The sequence below is a fragment of the Eublepharis macularius genome, chromosome 1 (genome assembly GCF_028583425.1).
Source record: "Eublepharis macularius isolate TG4126 chromosome 1, MPM_Emac_v1.0, whole genome shotgun sequence".
Taxonomy (NCBI): domain Eukaryota; kingdom Metazoa; phylum Chordata; class Lepidosauria; order Squamata; family Eublepharidae; genus Eublepharis; species Eublepharis macularius.
In genome coordinates, this window is record NC_072790.1 from 205,536,496 (window position 1) to 205,554,399 (window position 17,904).

General features: G+C 43.5%; 1 protein-coding gene across 1 annotated transcript in view; it reads left to right on the plus strand.

Moving 5' to 3' along the window:
- Nucleotides 1-17,904, plus strand: part of SLC8A1 (solute carrier family 8 member A1) — a 415,429-nt gene that overhangs the window by 347,894 nt on the left and 49,631 nt on the right. The window contains exons 5-7 of the mRNA XM_054984910.1: nucleotides 2,812-2,829; nucleotides 8,029-8,097; nucleotides 14,862-14,992. Coding sequence (XP_054840885.1) covers nucleotides 2,812-2,829; nucleotides 8,029-8,097; nucleotides 14,862-14,992 — 218 coding nt within the window. The remainder of the gene's footprint in view (nucleotides 1-2,811; nucleotides 2,830-8,028; nucleotides 8,098-14,861; nucleotides 14,993-17,904) is intronic.

Below are 17,904 nucleotides of genomic sequence, written 5' to 3' on the forward strand. Positions count from 1 at the left end.
TAGGCTGGGAAAACATTAAGCACTGCCTCCACTCACATACATGCACACATGCCACACATCAGTTTCCCATTCTAAATTCCTATTGTCCAGGGCTTTTTTTCTGGGAAAGGAGGTGGTGGAACTCAGTGGTAGAACTCAAGACTGCACAATGACATCACTTTGGGTCAGCTGGAATAAGGGGGGAGTTTTTAAAAGTTTAAATTGCCCTAGGCGAAAATGGTCACATGGCCGGTGGCCCCACTCCCTGATCTCCAGACAGAAGGGAGTTTAGATTGCCCTCCGTGCCGTTCGGTAGCACGGAGGGCAATCTAAACTCCCCCCTGTCTGGAGATCAGGGAGTGGGGCCACCGGCCATGTGACCATTTTTAAGAGGCTGGAACGCTGTTCCACCGCATTCCCACTGAAAAAAAGCCTTGCTCTTGTCCAAAACATCATCTTAAGAAATGGCATCACCCTCTCTTACGGACATTTGCATGTAACAGTTATTCCTTGAGTTCATCAAGAAAGATTCCCATTTAGTTGTATTCTCCTTTGTGAAGAGACTAAAGATTATACCTGAGACACCCAAGGCAAAAAACCTTTAAGATTCATTTGGATACCTAGACCCATTCAGTAAATAAGTACCCAGAATTGTATCTTATATTAGGGTGAGCGCCAAGAAAAAAATCATTATAATTTAGGGTGCAGGATTCAGGGCTGGAGGGTGTGTTACTGTGATTGCTGATTTTCAAGAAGAACATTAATAGTTTGGAATTCAAATCCATATGGTTTTTTGGGTTCCAGAGTTTGGATTATTTTCAATGGAGAACGTATTTGATGGTCTGGGCAGCTGTTTATAAAGATAATGGAACCAAATTTGCACAGAATACAGTCCTCTCTCTAATCTAAAGGCTCAGTAAATTTCAAGCAGATTAACAGACCCCCCCTCAAAGTAGGTGCCTCTCAGTGCAAGTGCTTTTCTTTCTACTGATTCCTATTTGGGGGTTGAGTGGGAATGGCAGCTTAGCAGGAATGTTCCAGCTATCCCCTGGCACTGAAATAAAACTGTTTGCAGTCATTTCATTGTCCTGTTCTTACAGTGACTGGCAGTTTTTTAAAAATTACCTTTCCACTGAAAAACTGTTTGCCATCCTTCCTTGTGAAGGTCTGTTCGTTTCCTTTCTCAAAGTGAGGAAAGAGGAAGCGATGGACAGTTCTGCCATTATTCTCTATGGGGAGACTTTGGAGGAGGAGGCTGGGGTGCTCCTTTCCCTAATCAAATGACACCAAAATTGCAGGGAAGTTAATGCTGTCTGCCCCCTAGAGAACCCCTAAGTTTCAAGAAAATTGGTCCAAGAGGTCCAATTCTATGGGTCCTAAACAAAGTGTCTCCAGCCATCCAACTTGCCGAGGAAAAAACAGCCCCACCTCCACAAAGGAGGGAGAGAATCAGGAGTGAGCCAAAATCGCAGCTCTGCTAGGCCCTACCCCTGGCTTCTGCCAGCCAGGAGCTGCCTTCCACAGGCCACTGCCTGGGAAATTCAGAGAATCAAAGAAAAACAAGATGCTTCTGCTACTGATGGTAAAGCATCTGAATGCAAAAAAACTACATGGATTATTTTACAAGGAGAGTGTTTTTGTAACACCTGAGAATCCTGGATTTTTGTAACCATTCCAGAAAATTACAATAACAACCGGAAACAGTGATTTTCATTTATATTTTGGCTTGGGAATTCTAGAATGCACACCCTTGTGGTACAATGCATACTCTTATTGCAACCATGGGGGCCACATATGGCCTTAGACATTAGCCGGTTTTTAGAAGCTGTTGGAAACACATCGCTTAGCCATACACTTAATAGAATAAAGCAAAAGTCCAAGGGAAAACAGTTCACACACCAGCTTCTGAAAAGAGTTGCTTCATTCAGTTAAATGGGCACCATGACAACAAAGTGTGAGGAAATCTGGGAAGTTCTGTATAGCACTTTGAGGGGAAATAGATTGTGCAACAGATAGCATTCCATCAACTAAATGTTTCTGTCTTTCTGTAGAGAAGAGGCTGAAATGAGCAGGCATTTTTTTTAGTGGTAGAGTAGATGTTTGGCAATGAATCAATTAAGCTATGTTTTACTGAGATATACCATTGATCTTTATAGACCTGGGCTGTCAATACTGACCACCAGCAGATCTCCAAGGTCTTTCCCATCCTTGCAACCTGAGATCCATTAATCAGTATCTTAGGGATTCTGTGTAGGATGTTGTAGATACGGAACAGGTGCTCCACCACTGAACTACCCCCCTTCCAGCCTGAGTTTTTAAAATAACTACACTTTAAGAAGAAAATTAGTATTTTCTGTATGGGATAATGCATTTCTAAAGCTCCTCAGTCTTACGCCAGAACTAAACATTAGAAATATATGGTCTCCAATAACAGGGACCCTTTATCTCCTCAACCTCTTATGCCTAAAAGTTAGTAAAACAGAGTACCCAGCACACTTGCCATTCTCTCCCCTTCTTAGGCAACAGCCAGAAATGGGCCAGGGAATATCATAGCATGCTAATATGACATAACATGTATTGTAGTACTAGAAGTTACGAAAGATGAGAAGATGAAGCAGGCATGTTGCATTCAATAGAAACCATACACAAAAAGATGTGGTTTTGCCAATAGCGCATATGTTTCTCTACAGAATCAGAAAATTCAGCTTTAGGGTGGATGTTTAATGGTTACAAATGGCATTGCAGTTCAATAAAACAGATGTTAATTTCTCTCTCTCTCTCTCTCTCTCTCTCTCTCTCTCTCTTTCTCTCTCTGCTTTGCCATTCCTTTAGGTGGCTTCACAATCACAGGTATGGAATATTTTTTGCTCTGTTCAAAATGTACATGTTCAGTTTTAAAGATTAGAAGCTTGCTCTCCTTTTTAAACTTTATATTAAGCTGAATTTGCTGCAAGATACTATCATCATTCAGAATTCATTTAAGATCAGGAAAGAGAGTTTAAACCTTGGAACTGTTAGTAACATTGCTGGTCTTTTTATATGGGGTTCAGAATCCCTAACCAAAGGCTGCTGGGGTTAAGGTTTCATAGTAACAAACTTACAGAGAGGCAGAAAAGGCACCTACAAGCCTATAGGCACACAGAAACCAGCAACAGAGATGCTGGCATGTATCCTACCACTTCACTATGGAACATCTGGAGCTTCCCCCCTGCCTAAGGAAACTTCCTCCATCTGAAGTGGCTCTTCCTCCAATGAACTATCAACTTAAATTGGAGAAAGGCTTCTTAGGCTTCCTCCACTCTAAGGTAGCATACAAGCCACTGAGGCATGCAAACAGTTTCAGCCTGAACATACGTAATCTTGGTTCAGGAGCATCATTTATGCTTCTTTCTCTTAGCCGTTCTTCGAAAAAGGCCACTCACATTACAGATAATTGTATATGCTACCCATATTTCACTACTGTTCCTGGGTATTGACCATGACTCAGCAAGTGATCTCGCTGCAATAGCTCAAGGCTTGTAAAACTGTGTAGTGAACAGCCAGTTTTCCTCAATAATTTTACCCCATTCTTTGACTATATTATATGGCAGTATGTTATAAAGATATTCAAAGTTGAGTACAGAGAGACTTTCAAAACTGTTCTGAAACCAGATCCTGTTGTCTGGGTATATTTCCACTCTAGCCAATCAAAGACTCTCTCCTTTCCCTATTTCAAGTGAATGTATGGATTTCCCCCCATATTTTGGGCCATAAAACAGGCAGATCTATCACACTTAAAGGGCTCTGGACACAGTCCACTAGGTTATGTTCTTGCAATCACCATATTTAAACGATTAAGAATTGCATGAGATAATGCCCATTCAGTTCCTTTCACAAGTTTTAAATAACTTTTAATAAACAGTCACTTGAGCTTAAGACAGGATTTTCCATAGAGGGATAGATGTGTAGATGGTGGCAGGCGCTTGAGTTTGAAGAGAAGTAATGGTAAGTAATGGTAAAATGTTTAAAAAGCAGCTACTGTAGATCAAATCCAGAGCTGTAATTGTTATGCTATAAAATATTTACCACCAAAAAGCCCACTGAGTTGAACCTCTAAACGTATCTGGAAAAAGTAGTACTTGTGTGATCCATTTGCTGACATCTTGGCTTCTTCTTGTTTTCACTGTTGAATTGAAGGGAAGCTTTTGAATGGTAAGACATCTTAATCTTAATGCACACTACATTTTACACTAAACTTCACGTACTAAGCACCCAGTGTGCACACCGAGTGTAATGACAGGGTGAAATGTTTCTTTCTCACACATTTAACATCACGTGTGTCCAGATAAGAAATCCTAGTGATTCACTGGAAATGTTTGAAAGACCTTGAAAGATCCAAGGATGATGGAGCTATAAGCTTATTTTACCTTCTTTTGTATTTTATCATCAAAACAAAATACAGGGAACCCCTATAAGCAGTTGCCACCATCATTCCCCAAACGTCTATCTAAACCTTTCACAGCTTCCAGAGGATTCATCTTTAATGTAGCTTAGAAACAAGAAAATACAGTAATTGAGCACTGGAGAACTAGTATGGATAGAGTGTGCTGGAGATTTATACTGGAGATACCTGTGTTCAAATCCCTCCTCAGTCATACGGTTTTATCATTTCTTGTATTAAATTTGGATTAAAAATTTTTTTAAAAATCCCTCCTCAGTCTTGAAGCTCGCTAGATAATCATGAGCTAGACACCATCCTAAGACATAAAAAGTAAACTGTGTTGCCGATGACTCACTTATCTCCATACATGTGCAGAACGTGGGGATAAGAAGTGACTGGGGATAGAACAGTTTGCCTCCCCTCTATGTAGCTGTGGGAAGGCCCAGCGCCCTGCTGCCTCAGGGCTTCTTAGCTGGGCAGGGAGAAGGTGGTTGCACCACCACTTTCTCCCTACCCAGCTGATCCGCAGGCAAGGAGGGGCAGCGGAGCCTGCCTGCCCGCCACTCAGCTGGGCTGGGAGAAGGCTTTCTTCTTGCCCAGCTGATCTGCAGGCAAGGAGGGCTTGCTGTAGAGCCTGCCTGTCTGCTCACTGCTCAGCTAGGCAGGGGGAAGGCTTTCTTCCAGTCCAGCTAATCCACAATTAAGGGGGGGCAGTGGGGGAGCCTTCTCACTGCTCAGCTGGGCAGGGAGAAGGCAGGCTCCCTCCCCGCACAGCCTTCCCTCCTGCTCTGCCAGCTGCGAGGCCATGCTACGCCTTCCTGCCAGCTCCGCAGCCCTCAGAGGCCTGTCTGCAGAGCCGGTGGGCAGGCGCAGTGCAGGTGGCTCCCTCCCTGCGCAGCCTTCCTGCTGCCTCCACCAGCTGCGGGGCCTTGGGACCCAAAGCCCTGCTGCTAGAGCCCACTGTATTTGTTTTTACAATGGGCTCTCTTGTTAGTCTTTCATAATAACCTTCCTCACAGAAGTTTTGCTGTAATGTTGTGGTTAGGATTCTTGTATGCCATCTTGAGCTCCTTGGAGGTGGAATGCAAATGCTGATGCTGGAATAAAAGTTTGTTAGTGTTTATGGTTCCATGAGACTCCTGTTTATTTTTGCTTGACATTTCACACAAGCAGTCATTACAAAGGGCATTTGTAATCCCTCTATTCTCTCAGTAGTATTTGAGAGCAGCTATTTTGCTGAGAAGTGATCTGACCTGAGGAGATCTCTTGGCTTATGTGCCTGTTCAGCCCTAAATGTGGCACTTTCCCTTGCATTGTCCTGACTTCTCGCACCTAAAACATTTGCATTTTTAAGAGACAGTAACCAGCAGTGTAAGCTGTTTTTTTTTTCATTCTTTCTTTCCATCTCCTGCTGCCAGTTGTGCTGGACTGGGTTATGTGAAAGTATCCCAGAAATACAATGTGAGCGCCCAGGACTGAAACACACTGCAGTTCTCTGCTACGGTTGCTCCTGTGACACGCACATCAGCCAGAGAGCCCTTGCCACTTGCGTCAAGTAGATCACAAAGAGACTTTCCCCCTCTCTTTACATGCGTAATTACTGAAATAGATTCTGTCCAGAGCAATTGCCAAAAAGACAACTAATTTTGAAGCGGGTTATCCAAAATCCTCTTTCACAGGGAAATGAGCTAATGACAAAACACCGCTAAATAAACCCTTCCTGTTTAATTGTGCACATTGTCTTTAATTAGCAGTCATAAAATGACATGAATTTGTGAGGCCTTGTAGGCCTGTTGTGAGTTTCAAAATGCACATTAAGGGCCAAACTAGATAAGGTGGCAACCAATCTGTACTAAAACTCAGAGCTGCCCAATCATGTACAAAGTGGGGCTCTGGACCCCTTGTTCATTTATATACCTCACTTTTCTCCCCAATGGGGACCCAAAGCAATTTACATTATAATTTTCCCCTCTTCCATTTTATTCTCACAACAACCCTATGAAGTAGGCTAGACCGAGAGAGTGACTGCCCCAAGGACACCCAATGAACTCCAATGGTCGAGTGAGGTTTTGAACCTTGGTCTCCCCGATCCAAGTCCAACACTCTAAGGGCTGCTCCACGTTTGTCTTCATGGCACAGACATAGAGGGCTTTGGGGGAATATGAAAGACCTGCTCCCTGTAATGCCCACCCCATGCTGTCTTTCCTCACATCTGTGCTATAGTGGTGGAAGGGACAGAGAAAGCAGGTTGGAGTGTGTGCAGCACCTGTACCAGAGCTCATCTGAATTGAACCCTATTTTAATGTCAATTTTTAACATATATTTCAAATATTGCTAGCATTTCTTAACACATTCCTTCGAAAATAATTCTTGAGCCAGTAACAAGACAGCATGCTCTTCAAATGTGACATCATGTGAAAATCTTTCTCTTCGGACCAGAAAGAAAAAAGATGCTTTTGCAAGGTCAAGGCAGTACCTTTTGCTTAAAACACATAAATACTATTATCCTGGTTTTCATAATGAAGCATTTCTGTGCCTCTGCGCAGAAGGCATAGCCACTAATCTTCCTTGCCCTCCGTCCTCTCTGGCCTCTTTAACAATAGTGTGGCAAGGAGTTTGCTGTCATTTTGGTTTTTCAGGCAACCCTGCTGAGTTGCTTTGGCAACAAAGCTGATGATGAAACCTCATAAGAGGAAGGAGTCTCGTGAGAGTTCAAGAAGCTCTGTACATAACAGCTTGTCATGCTGTTATTAAAGAGGGCTGGGAGAACAGAGGGGAAGAAAGATTAGGGGCTGTGGCTCTTGGGCAGAGAGAGAGACAGCAACAGGTGGGTGGGCAGGATGGAAGGTTTCACCCACTCTCAATGCTCTGCCTCAGGCCACTGCCTAAGTTTGCCTGATGGTAGAGCTGGCCCTACTGCAATAAGTGTGTTAGTTTTTATGGTAACACAGCACTTTTCTTTCGTAATTGCCCAGTTACAACACTGGAATTTGTACTTGGTTGAAGACACCTTCTTTTTCTCACAACTTACTTGTACTTTTGGCATTAGATATCAGCACTTTCTGCTATATCGTAGCCTTATCAAGCAGTTCTTCTATGCCCCTTTTATCTTTTTTGTTTGAAAGACTCGCCAGACAGACTCACCAAAGACTCATCAGATCTGCTGCTCCTTTCATACATCTCCATCATTGTTAAATAGGGGTACATTATGGGGCCAAAGGAACAGTTTATGGATATTTTACATATTTCTGGTCACTCTTGCTAATTTCTCTGGGAAATATGTATAGCATAAACATGCCTCTGAGGGATCCAGGAGAAAAAAAATTGATCTCTTTTTTTTTAAGGATCCAGAGGAGTTAGCCGTGTTAGTCTATAGTCGCAAAATAATAAAGAGTCCAGTAGCACCTTTAAGACTAAACAACTTTACTGGAGCATAAGCTTTAGAGAACCACCGTTTTCTTCGTCAGATGAGCAATAACCTCATGTGAAGGAGATGTTGCAATTCACTAGCCACGTAGATTCCACACCTCTAACAGAATCTAACTACACCAACTAGGAAATTCATCACCGAAACAAATGGTTTCCAATCCCACCCACTGATCTTAACTTCTTTGCAATTGTTTTGTTAGGCCAGCCTGTCTTCAGGAAGGTTCATGCTAGAGATCATCCTTTTCCTTCTACTGTAATCAACATTCAAGGTATTCTGATTTGTTAGGTTCCCAGTTCAATAGATAATTTGTAATCAATAGCTGGGAGGTGGGAGTGGTGGTTTAACACATCTGCTGTTTGGAAGTCTGTTTGAAAAAAGATGTGATAATTAGCAAATTGCTACCCTTTAATAGCAGAAGAACAAAAATAGACAAAAGCCAATGGTGAAAATGAAGAATATTTATTAACCAAGTAAAAATTCCCTACGTGTTTCTCTACAAAGCTTCGTCAGGGGAATCACTGTGTGAGGTTCCTGCTCCACTAAGTTTGCAAGGTTGAGCCACATCAACAATTTTCATTCATGGTTGTTGAGGATTTTCCAGGCTGTATAGCCGTGGTCTTGCCATTGTAGTTCCTGACGTTTCGCCAGCAGCTGTGACTGGCATCTTCAGAGGTGTAGCATCAGAAGACACCAAAAGACTGTCTCTGTCTTTTGGTGCTACACCTCTGAAGCTGCCAGTCACAGCTGCTGGCGAAACGTCAGGAACTACAATGGCAAGACCACGGCTATACAGCCCAGAAAATCCACAACAACCATCATTCTCCGGCCGTGAAAGCCTTCGACAATAATTTTCATTCAGTCCTTTGTCATGGGAGATTATTACCATTAACGTCAACATTTGGGCCAAAGAGAACAAAGGCCTGGCTCACAGTTCATGAGAACTTATTCCTTTAGGTGTCTTAATGAAAAATTAGAAAGGGTCATTATTATTGTATTTTAAAACACAGACTTGCATTCTCACACCATGAATCAAGAGAGGTTTGTTAGGGACAAGGATAAATCAAGTTTGTTGATGTGGTTGTGCACTCTCTTTCTTGCTCTCTTTTCCCGAAACAAATACGGATTTTTGTCATGCTTATGTATTTGCTGTTCCCCTTACGTGGTACACAAATGAATACTTGGGCTTTTAGATATTCTCAATCTAATTTGTGCAGATGCCTGGAATTTTAGGCAGTCACATTTGGATATCCCAACAAATTGGAGTTATACTCAAAACTTCTGAAACCAGAAAGTATTCATTCATGCTCCACTTATGAGGGGAGAGGGAGTATGCAAGCACATCAAGAAGTCCGATTTGCAACCTTTCTTTGTTTCTCAAAATACCACAGAGATCTGCCATATCTGATGGTCTGCCAGGGGCTTCATGACCCTGTTTTTACAGCATGCCTGGTTGTCGCACATGTAGCACAAACTTGTTCTAAGCCCTTGTAGTGCAAGAAAGGACCTTCCAGCAGAAAACAGAAAATAGTCCCTGCTGTAATCCTAAAATTTCTTTTCCTCTAATTATATTGTTATTCCCTAAGCAAAATCCAGTCCCTTCATCTCAGCCTCCCATTGGGCACTGTTTTTACCAGGGTGTCATGTCATCTTCTGTCCTGCCCTGACCATTTTGGCATAATATGAAATATTAAAATGTTCCCTTCACAGACTCCATATATAAGGGTCTGCACCTGCTAAGCCCAGGCAAGTCTGATCTCGTCAGATCTCAGGGCCAGGCTACAAGTGACAAATGACACAGGTTGGACACTTGTCAGCTTCCCTCAAGTTTTGATGGGAAATGTAGGCGTCCTGGTTTTACAGCTTGGCTCTCCGACTGCTGTCCAATGAACTTTTCAACTGTCACTTGTCCAATATTCTGCCAAGCTGCCTACATTTCCCATCAAAACTTGAGGGAAGCTGACAAGTGTCCAACCTGTGTCATTCGTCACTTGTAGCCTGGCCGTCAGAAGCTAAGCAGGGTCAACTTTGGTTAGTAATTGGATGGGAGACCTCCAAAGAAGACCAGGGTTACAGAGGCAGGCAGTGGCAACCCACCTCTGTTAGTCTCTTGCCATAAAAACCCCACTAGGGGTCTCTATAAGTCAGCTATGATTTGAGGGCACTCTCTACCACCAATCTACCTTCTACTGTTTGCCCCATTCTTGAGGCCTAGGAAGAACCTGCTAAGCGTAGTGACCTATCTTTAGTCATCCTTCTGGACTCTTTTCATAGGGGCTCAGCCTGTTGTATTTTTGCATCCACCCATAGTGTATGTTCTGGTTTAACTGTTGCTGTCTGCACCTCTCTGGCAGCTATGCCTGATCCCCTGGCCCTACTTGTAGGGGTGTGCAATTTGGTATACTTGGGCCAAAAATATAACTGGAAAATACCTTATTGATACTTTTTGGGGATATTTGCTCTGTCTTTGCCTTCTTCCTTTGCCCTTGGGATTCCATTCACATTTCTTGGTCTCTTGTTGCCTACCTATAGAATCATCTTCTCCATACCTGTCACTCCTGAGCCGTATGCCCAAGTTCTCACTGTGGTTCTGGGGAAGGCCTCTTCTTTGATTTTGCCATTGTAGTAATGGTGCTGCCCCTCTGCAAAGCACTACCCTATGCAGTAATGCCAGCCATCACTTCTCAACGTCCTTTGTACTCTCTCTCTCTCTCTCTCTCTCTCTCTCTCTCTCTCTCTCATCTGGTGCACACACTTCCAGCAAAACAAAAATCATGTTGTTTCCACCCACCCTTCCCTCCATCATCATTGTCTTGGGCAGCGTTCAAATTAACAAATTACTTCCCATTGTTTTTGCACACCAATCAAGTAGCATTAGCAACTTCCAAATTCACTTCTTCTTCTAAAGAACAAAAGGGAAATGAGAGGGGGAAAGGAAAAGAAAATTCAAGGGGCTTGCAAAGAGCAAAGAATTAAATCTCTTTCTATGCTACCTCAGACATGAATAGTGTTGCCAGATGTCCCTTTTTAAAAAGGGGGAAATTGTTTTGTATAGAGTTCCTTATTCCAAAAGAGTAGCGATCCACAAAATAGAGGCAGTTGCTTACAGCTATAGTTTAGAGGGCTCTCCTTCAGCTCAAAACGTAGGGATAGATCTGACAAACCACAAATGGAGCAAGTTCAAAAAAGGGTTTGTTATCCTTTCTATCTATCTCTCCTGCAAAAGCTTCTCCAAAGGATCAGGTGGATCCTCAGCAATGAAATGACATGCATCATGAAAAGTTAGACTGGGAAATGGGAATCAACACAGATCACCACTCCCTATGTTGTGTGAAGTCTTGCTCAGTTTGTGCAAAAGCTGGTGCAAGAAAGCGGAAGAGCAATTTCTGCCGATTTCCCTTCTTGCTGTAGTCTCCTGCAGTATATTGCACACTACTTCAGGGGGGAGCAGAGAGCTGAGAAGGGCAAGGCAGCAAAGATCCATTCTATGAATTCACTTTGTTTGCATTTGGTTGGATCCAACCCAGAATCATCACATTTTCAAATTTAGATCTGGCAATTAAAACTATTTGAAGACACTAAGGAAATGAAAAGTCCTTGCCAGAGTATCTAAAATAAATTAGCTATGAGTTATAGGGTAAAATTAGATTCCCCGATGGTTGCTGCTTAGAAAAAACATCCTGGATAATAGTTCTAGCCATGTATGGAACCAGGCATCTGCCATTGAGTTAAGGCTCTGCTTACCATGTTTCTAGAGCAAACAGGCAACCAGCTAACTACAAGGTTAAAGTTAATGATCAAATGGGTAAGAGAAAGATCATGAATCTTGGTCTGCCTATAAAATTCAAATTGCATGTTCCCTCAATCTCAGCTGGCTTCAGCTTTGTGCTATAAAGGGATACGGGGAATAATCCTTCAAACTCCATTTGGTTTTGCTGTTCAAAATAAGCTTGAATAGTGAAACTGAGTGGCAGCTGAAGGGCTGGCTCCTCCCCCCATCTCTTTCTCTCACAACTCTGGAGGCAAATTGAGGCAGGACACACCTGTAATTTGCATGTTGTTGACACATCAAATTGTGTTATCTTTGTCTCATGTGTCTGAGGCCAATTTCTCCATAAGACCCAAGTTTATCTTCACGTAATGTGTGAAATGATCCTAAATTAGGGCAATTATAGAGATCATCAACCCACACACATTCAAATTATCACTCCCACAAATCATAGAGAATCTCTGCAGGCAGCAGATTCATGAACGTATTGTTACCTTGAAGGTAACAATAAAAGAAACATCTGTGATAAAAAATAGCAATTAACAAAACATCTTCACATCACTGATGCAAAAAAAAAATGTTAATTGGCCCAACCTGCACACTAGGCTGACAGTAGAAGTCATCAGTTATCAAAACATCTATGCAAAACTGACAAGTGAAGGGAGAAAATTTAAGAGGAGCCACAGTATGCTTCTCAGTAACCTTTCATAAATTCACAGGCTTCAGTATGGAATCTCTGTGGGTTACAATGAATAGATTACTGAATATATCGGTTTTTTATTTGAAGTGTGATGGGCATAAATATGTAAATGTTTTTGGCACGCAGTCCTTTAAAAAACTCATGGCTGGAAACTATTAAAGAATGTGGACTTTCCTATCCTTTATGCCATATTTTATATTTAGTTGCCTGTAATGTGGGTTCAAAACATAGTACATGAAACCACTCACACAGGTCACATCCCTAACTTATCTTGAAGCTGTTTCTTTGTGTCTTCTACAAAGGCCATACAACCAACAGCCTCCAAATAAATGAATTTCAACCAAAGTGAGGGGAGTCCAAAACCTGTAAGAAGCTGAGCAGTGCCAAACCCTGTCCATGCCTAACGTTTTCCTTCCAGCAGCAGCCCTTCTTAGGAGATTTCCTCCTAGCCAAGGTCACTTCTAGAGTTAAAGTGCAGGGACTGACTGTGTGGAAGCAAGCTGCAAACAGGAAGAGCGGTTGGTTCGAGCCCCTCTTATGCAAGTTTCTATTACCCTTCAGTTCAGACTTCAACACACAAACCCTTGCCATATGATTCGGACAGATCCATGTTTAAACAAACAGATCCATCTCCGTTTGAGTCGTTTGGCCCGGAACATAAAATGTGCTTTAAACTTGTGTATCATATAGATACACATGCAGACATGGATTGTCTGCAGTTCTTTGTTGATGATATGCAGGTGATACCCAGCTCCATATCTATTCAAATCTCCTGGTGATGCAGCCCAAGTACTGAGTTGCTGCCAGACCACTGTAATCAGATGGCTGAAAGCAAACAAACTGAAACTGAACCCAGACAAGACAAAAGAGATATTGGTTGGGAAGGCAGAGATTTTGAAGGATATTGTGCTTCCCACTTTTGATGGGGTTCAGTTGACTCTCACTGATTTGGTTGAAAGCCTAGAGGTTATACTGGATCCAGAGCTGCTGCTAGAGAAGCAAGTTAATGCAGCTGCAAAAAAAAGTCTTCTCCCAACTCTGACTAGCCTTGAAGTTGGCCCCCTACCTTGACATGGCTGATCTAGCTACCTGGGTTCACATCATGGTAACACTGAGACTACATAGGTCTCCCCTCAAAGTCAACTTGGAGATTCCAGATGGTGCAGAATGATGCAGCTCAATAGTTATCAGGAGCTAGATGGAGCATACATATTACTTCAGTTCAGTACTTCAAGATTTTGCCTATCACTTACAAAGCCATTCATGGCCTTGGACACACATATCTGCAGCAGCACCTCTCTCCCTATGCTCCCCCATGGCAACTTCACTCATCTGAATAAGGTCTTCTGCAGATACAACCCTGCAAATGGGCAAAATTGTAAAAGTGCATTCTCTGTTGTGGCCCCCGCCTTATGGAATGGCTGCCTGAAGAGGTTTAAGAGAGTTGCCACTCTTGGCTTTCAACAAACTATGCAAAACTGAATTATCCAGGAGGTTTTTTTTAAAAAGCTCACGTAGTAGGGCTGTGCTGTAAGAGAAGGCTCAGACAGATACTTTGGTAAAAGGACAGGGACTGTGTAGACTGTATTACTCAATCCTGTCTCTTGGTGTAGATATGCTCCTACTGGGTAGTTTCCACATCATTCAATATGTCATGTCAAATTATTTATATTTTGGTTCAGCAGTGTTTCTTCCCTTTGGAATTATTCTTGTTTTCAAACTTCCATAGCCTATTGTATTGTTTATTGTATGTCTCAGCCATTGATCGTCTTGACTTACACTGCATAATCTGCCTTGAGGCTCAGTGAAAAAGGCTGACTATAAATAACATGTAAATACATTCTAAAAAATAAATTCTTAGGTGTACACTTGAAAAAAATCTTAGGTGCACAGATACAATACCATAATATATGAGTAGTCCAACTGTTATGTTCATGGCATACCAGGGCTGATCTCTGTATAATAGATGGAATGAACCTGAAAGTCCAGACCTAGTTAACTCTCTTTCTGTTTCATAGAATAGCAATGTTTGGCTGCAGCAACAGCAAGAGCATAGCATAGTTCATCTTAGAGCCAAACTACAAGTGACGTCTTACACAGGTTGGACACTAGTCGGCTTCCCTCAAGTTTTGATGGGAAATGTAGGCATCCTGGTCTTGCAGCTGTAATGGAGAGCCAAGCTGTAAAACCAGGGCGCCTACATTTCCCATCAAAACTTGAGGGAAGCTGACTAGTGTCCAACCTGTGTAAGACGTCACTTGTAGTTTGGCTCTTAGGTTTAATGCAACTGGAGTGGGGATGGGAAGCAATCCCTTGAAATACAGCAACATTATGATCTCATTTGCTGATGCTTGCAGGCAAACCCATATGCAGCAACAACTCTCACCATGCTGGTGCATGATCCTTAGTTAATGGCCTGTCCTCCTCCTGTTACAGAAGTTTGTCCACTTTTGGCCATTGCAACAGGGCATATTTGGATACAAATAGTAAATCACACCTCCATTCAACTGAAGCTGGCTGCAGAAATGGGGAAGGCGGGCTCAGATTCTGTGTGTTTCTTTTGCAGAAGAGAATGATGAGAAGCAGCCATTGACAAGCAAGGAGGAGGAGGAGCGTCGCATCGCAGAAATGGGGCGCCCAATTCTAGGGGAGCATACAAAGCTAGAAGTGATTATTGAAGAGTCCTATGAGTTCAAGGTACAGTTCTGCAGTTACATCAAGTCCTCATTACACTGCTAGGAGCCTGTACCACGTTCTCATGAGATCCACAGCTGGGGCAAGATAAGCTTAATTGGCTAGGACACTTTGACCTTGCTTCCCCCTAACCTTAAAGTCTTCATTAACAGTACCTGTTAATGTACTGACTATACAGTACATAGTATAGTATATATACTGACTACAGTATATAGTCAGTATAGACTATATAGTTCTTCCTGTGTGTGGAAGAACTAGAGAGTCATTCTCACACTTGCAACTCTTACCCATAATGTATTTAGACTCTTACTACCAGGCCTAAAACTTGTTTGGCCAAGCAAGCCAGTTTCTTTACAGAAACTTCTAGGGGCAAGTTAAATAAAAGCTAAGCTTCTGAGGTGAATTATGCACCTAGAGCCACACTCTGTACTTATTCGGTGTTTGTGCTAAAGCATTCAAACAGCCCTGCCCAAGTGTGCAGCATATAGATATACAGAGAACTAGAATCATAGAGTTGCAAGGGACCTCCAGGGTCATCTAGTCCAACCCCCTGCACAATGCAGGAAATTCACAACTACCTCCCCCCCACACACACATACCCAGTGACCCCTGCTCCATACCCAGAACTGCTCCACCTCCAGAACTAATAGCTTGTTATGTCATCAAAAGATGACTTGATGAGAAGCTAAACAAATGTAAATCAACTCTTCAAAAACTATGAGAAAGGTATTATTACCTAAGATTGACAGAGGATCCTCAGGGTAACAACCTTAAGAAAGAATTGTTTCAGGGGGAAATTTATTTAAAAACTTACAAACATGTTACATAATCTGCATAAGTTATTCTGATAGCAAACTTTGGGCTTCCTTCCCTCATAATGCAGGTTTTCTTGGAACAGAATTTGAAATGCTTTTGGTACAGAGTAGCGGTTCGTGGATCTGGGCTGCCGCCGAACGCAGGTCACCGATGCTAACCGATCAAGTCTTGTTTCCGGTCCAGAATCGGGAATCGGGGAGTCCAGCACCCAGGGCAACTGTAGTCAGGCTCTTGCGCACACACGCGCGCTCCTGAGTCACCCCCACCCACGCAGCAAGCCGGCTGTCCCGGTGCACTGCAGAGCTGGCGGCAGTGCAAGTGGCTTGGAGGTTGCCCACGCCGTTCACCTGCCCCGCAAGACAAGGGGCGGCCGGCTTGCCCGCACGCCCCTTGTCCTGGGGAAAGGCGAACAGCGCAGGCAGCCTCCCAGCCTCCCACGCTGCCTCTCCCCAGGACAAGGGGCGGCCGGCTTGCCCACACGCCCCTTGTCCTGGGGAAAGGCGAATGGCTCAGGCAGCCTCCCAGCCTCTGGCGCTGCCTTTTGCCTTTCCCCAGGAAAAGGGGCGGCTGGCTTGCCCACACGCCCCTTGTCCTGGGGAAAGGTGAACGGCGCGGGTGGCCTCCCAGCCTCCCGCACTGCCTTTTGCCTTTCCCCAGGATAAGGGGCGGCTGGCTTGCCCACACGCCCCTTGTCCTGGGGAAAGGCGAACGGCGCGGGCAGCCTCCCAGCCACCCGCACTGCCTTTTGCCTTTCCCCAGGACAAGGGGCGGCTGGCTTGCCCACACGCCCCTTGTCCTGGGGAAAGGTGAACGGCGCGGGTGGCCTCCCAGCCTCCCACGCTGCCCTTTGCTTTTCCTTTGTGCCCATGGCTTCAGAACACCCCCTTCCCCCTCCCTCCCCTGGGTTGCTGCTCCGTGGTTGGAAGGAAGCCTGCTAATCAAGGAAAGTTGGCCTTCTATTTGTGTTTCGAGGGCGACAGAAGGAGGGCAAACACAGCTCATTCCCCGCCCTGACTCCGTTGCCCCAGGAATAAATTACTGGTGCCAGAGTGTCTGCAATTCCAAACAGAAACTGACCCATCCGATCAAGTCCCGAACAAGCAAACTCCCGACCGCTGGATCGGTTGCAGTGGACAGAACCAATTAGCTGAGTCACGATGGCTCAAACGCCAAAATCGGGGGCAGGGGTTGAAATCGTAATTCAGATCGTGCCCATGTCTAGTACAGAGTATGAACAGACTAGACTGAAGTGTTAGTGATAATATATTTTTTACATTCCTAATAATACATATTTTTTATTTGTGGTCCTTGAGTATTGTGCTGTATTCTTTTATGTTATATTTTGTAGTGATTTATTGTCGAAGGCTTTCACGGCCGGAGAATGATGGTTGTTGTGGGTTTTCCGGGCTGTATTGCCGTGGTCTTGGCATTTGTAGTTCCTGACGTTTCGCCAGCAGCTGTGGCTGGCATCTTCAGAGGTGTAGCACCAAAAGACAGAGATCTCTCAGTGTCACAGTGTGGAAAAGATGTTGGCAGGTCATTTGTATCTACTCAGGAGGGGTGGGGTTGAGCTGATACTTCGATTGTTTATGTTTTGATTACATTGGGAAGCCACTTCAAGAGCCAAATTTGATAAATATAAATGGTAAAAAAGATTATCATCAACTTAGGAAAATAAGACATGGAAACTTTACCCTATTTTGTGATCTCCAGTGAATGGATAAGAATCAGTATTACGGGCAAAGAAAGCTGTCCACTGGCTCCATTCTACGGTGCCACTTTTAAGAGGACTCTCATTGATTTCTTTACTTCAAAGCAGCTTCTGAAGTGGAGAGTTTGAAAGTTCCCCTTCTTGTTTTCCCAATCTAAATCCTCCACCACACCACCCCAGAAACTGTTTCAGCCCACAGTGAAAAATGTAGGCATCCATCAATGCAATCCTAAACAGAGTTATCTAGTCTATGGGCTTAGACTGGAGTGACTCTGCTTAGGATAGCACTGTATATTTATTTTTTTCCTAGTAGGGATAATGACAGCTTTAATGAAAGCAATTTAAATCAAGGGACCAGTGCAGGAGGGAAAGGGTTCAAATCACCACT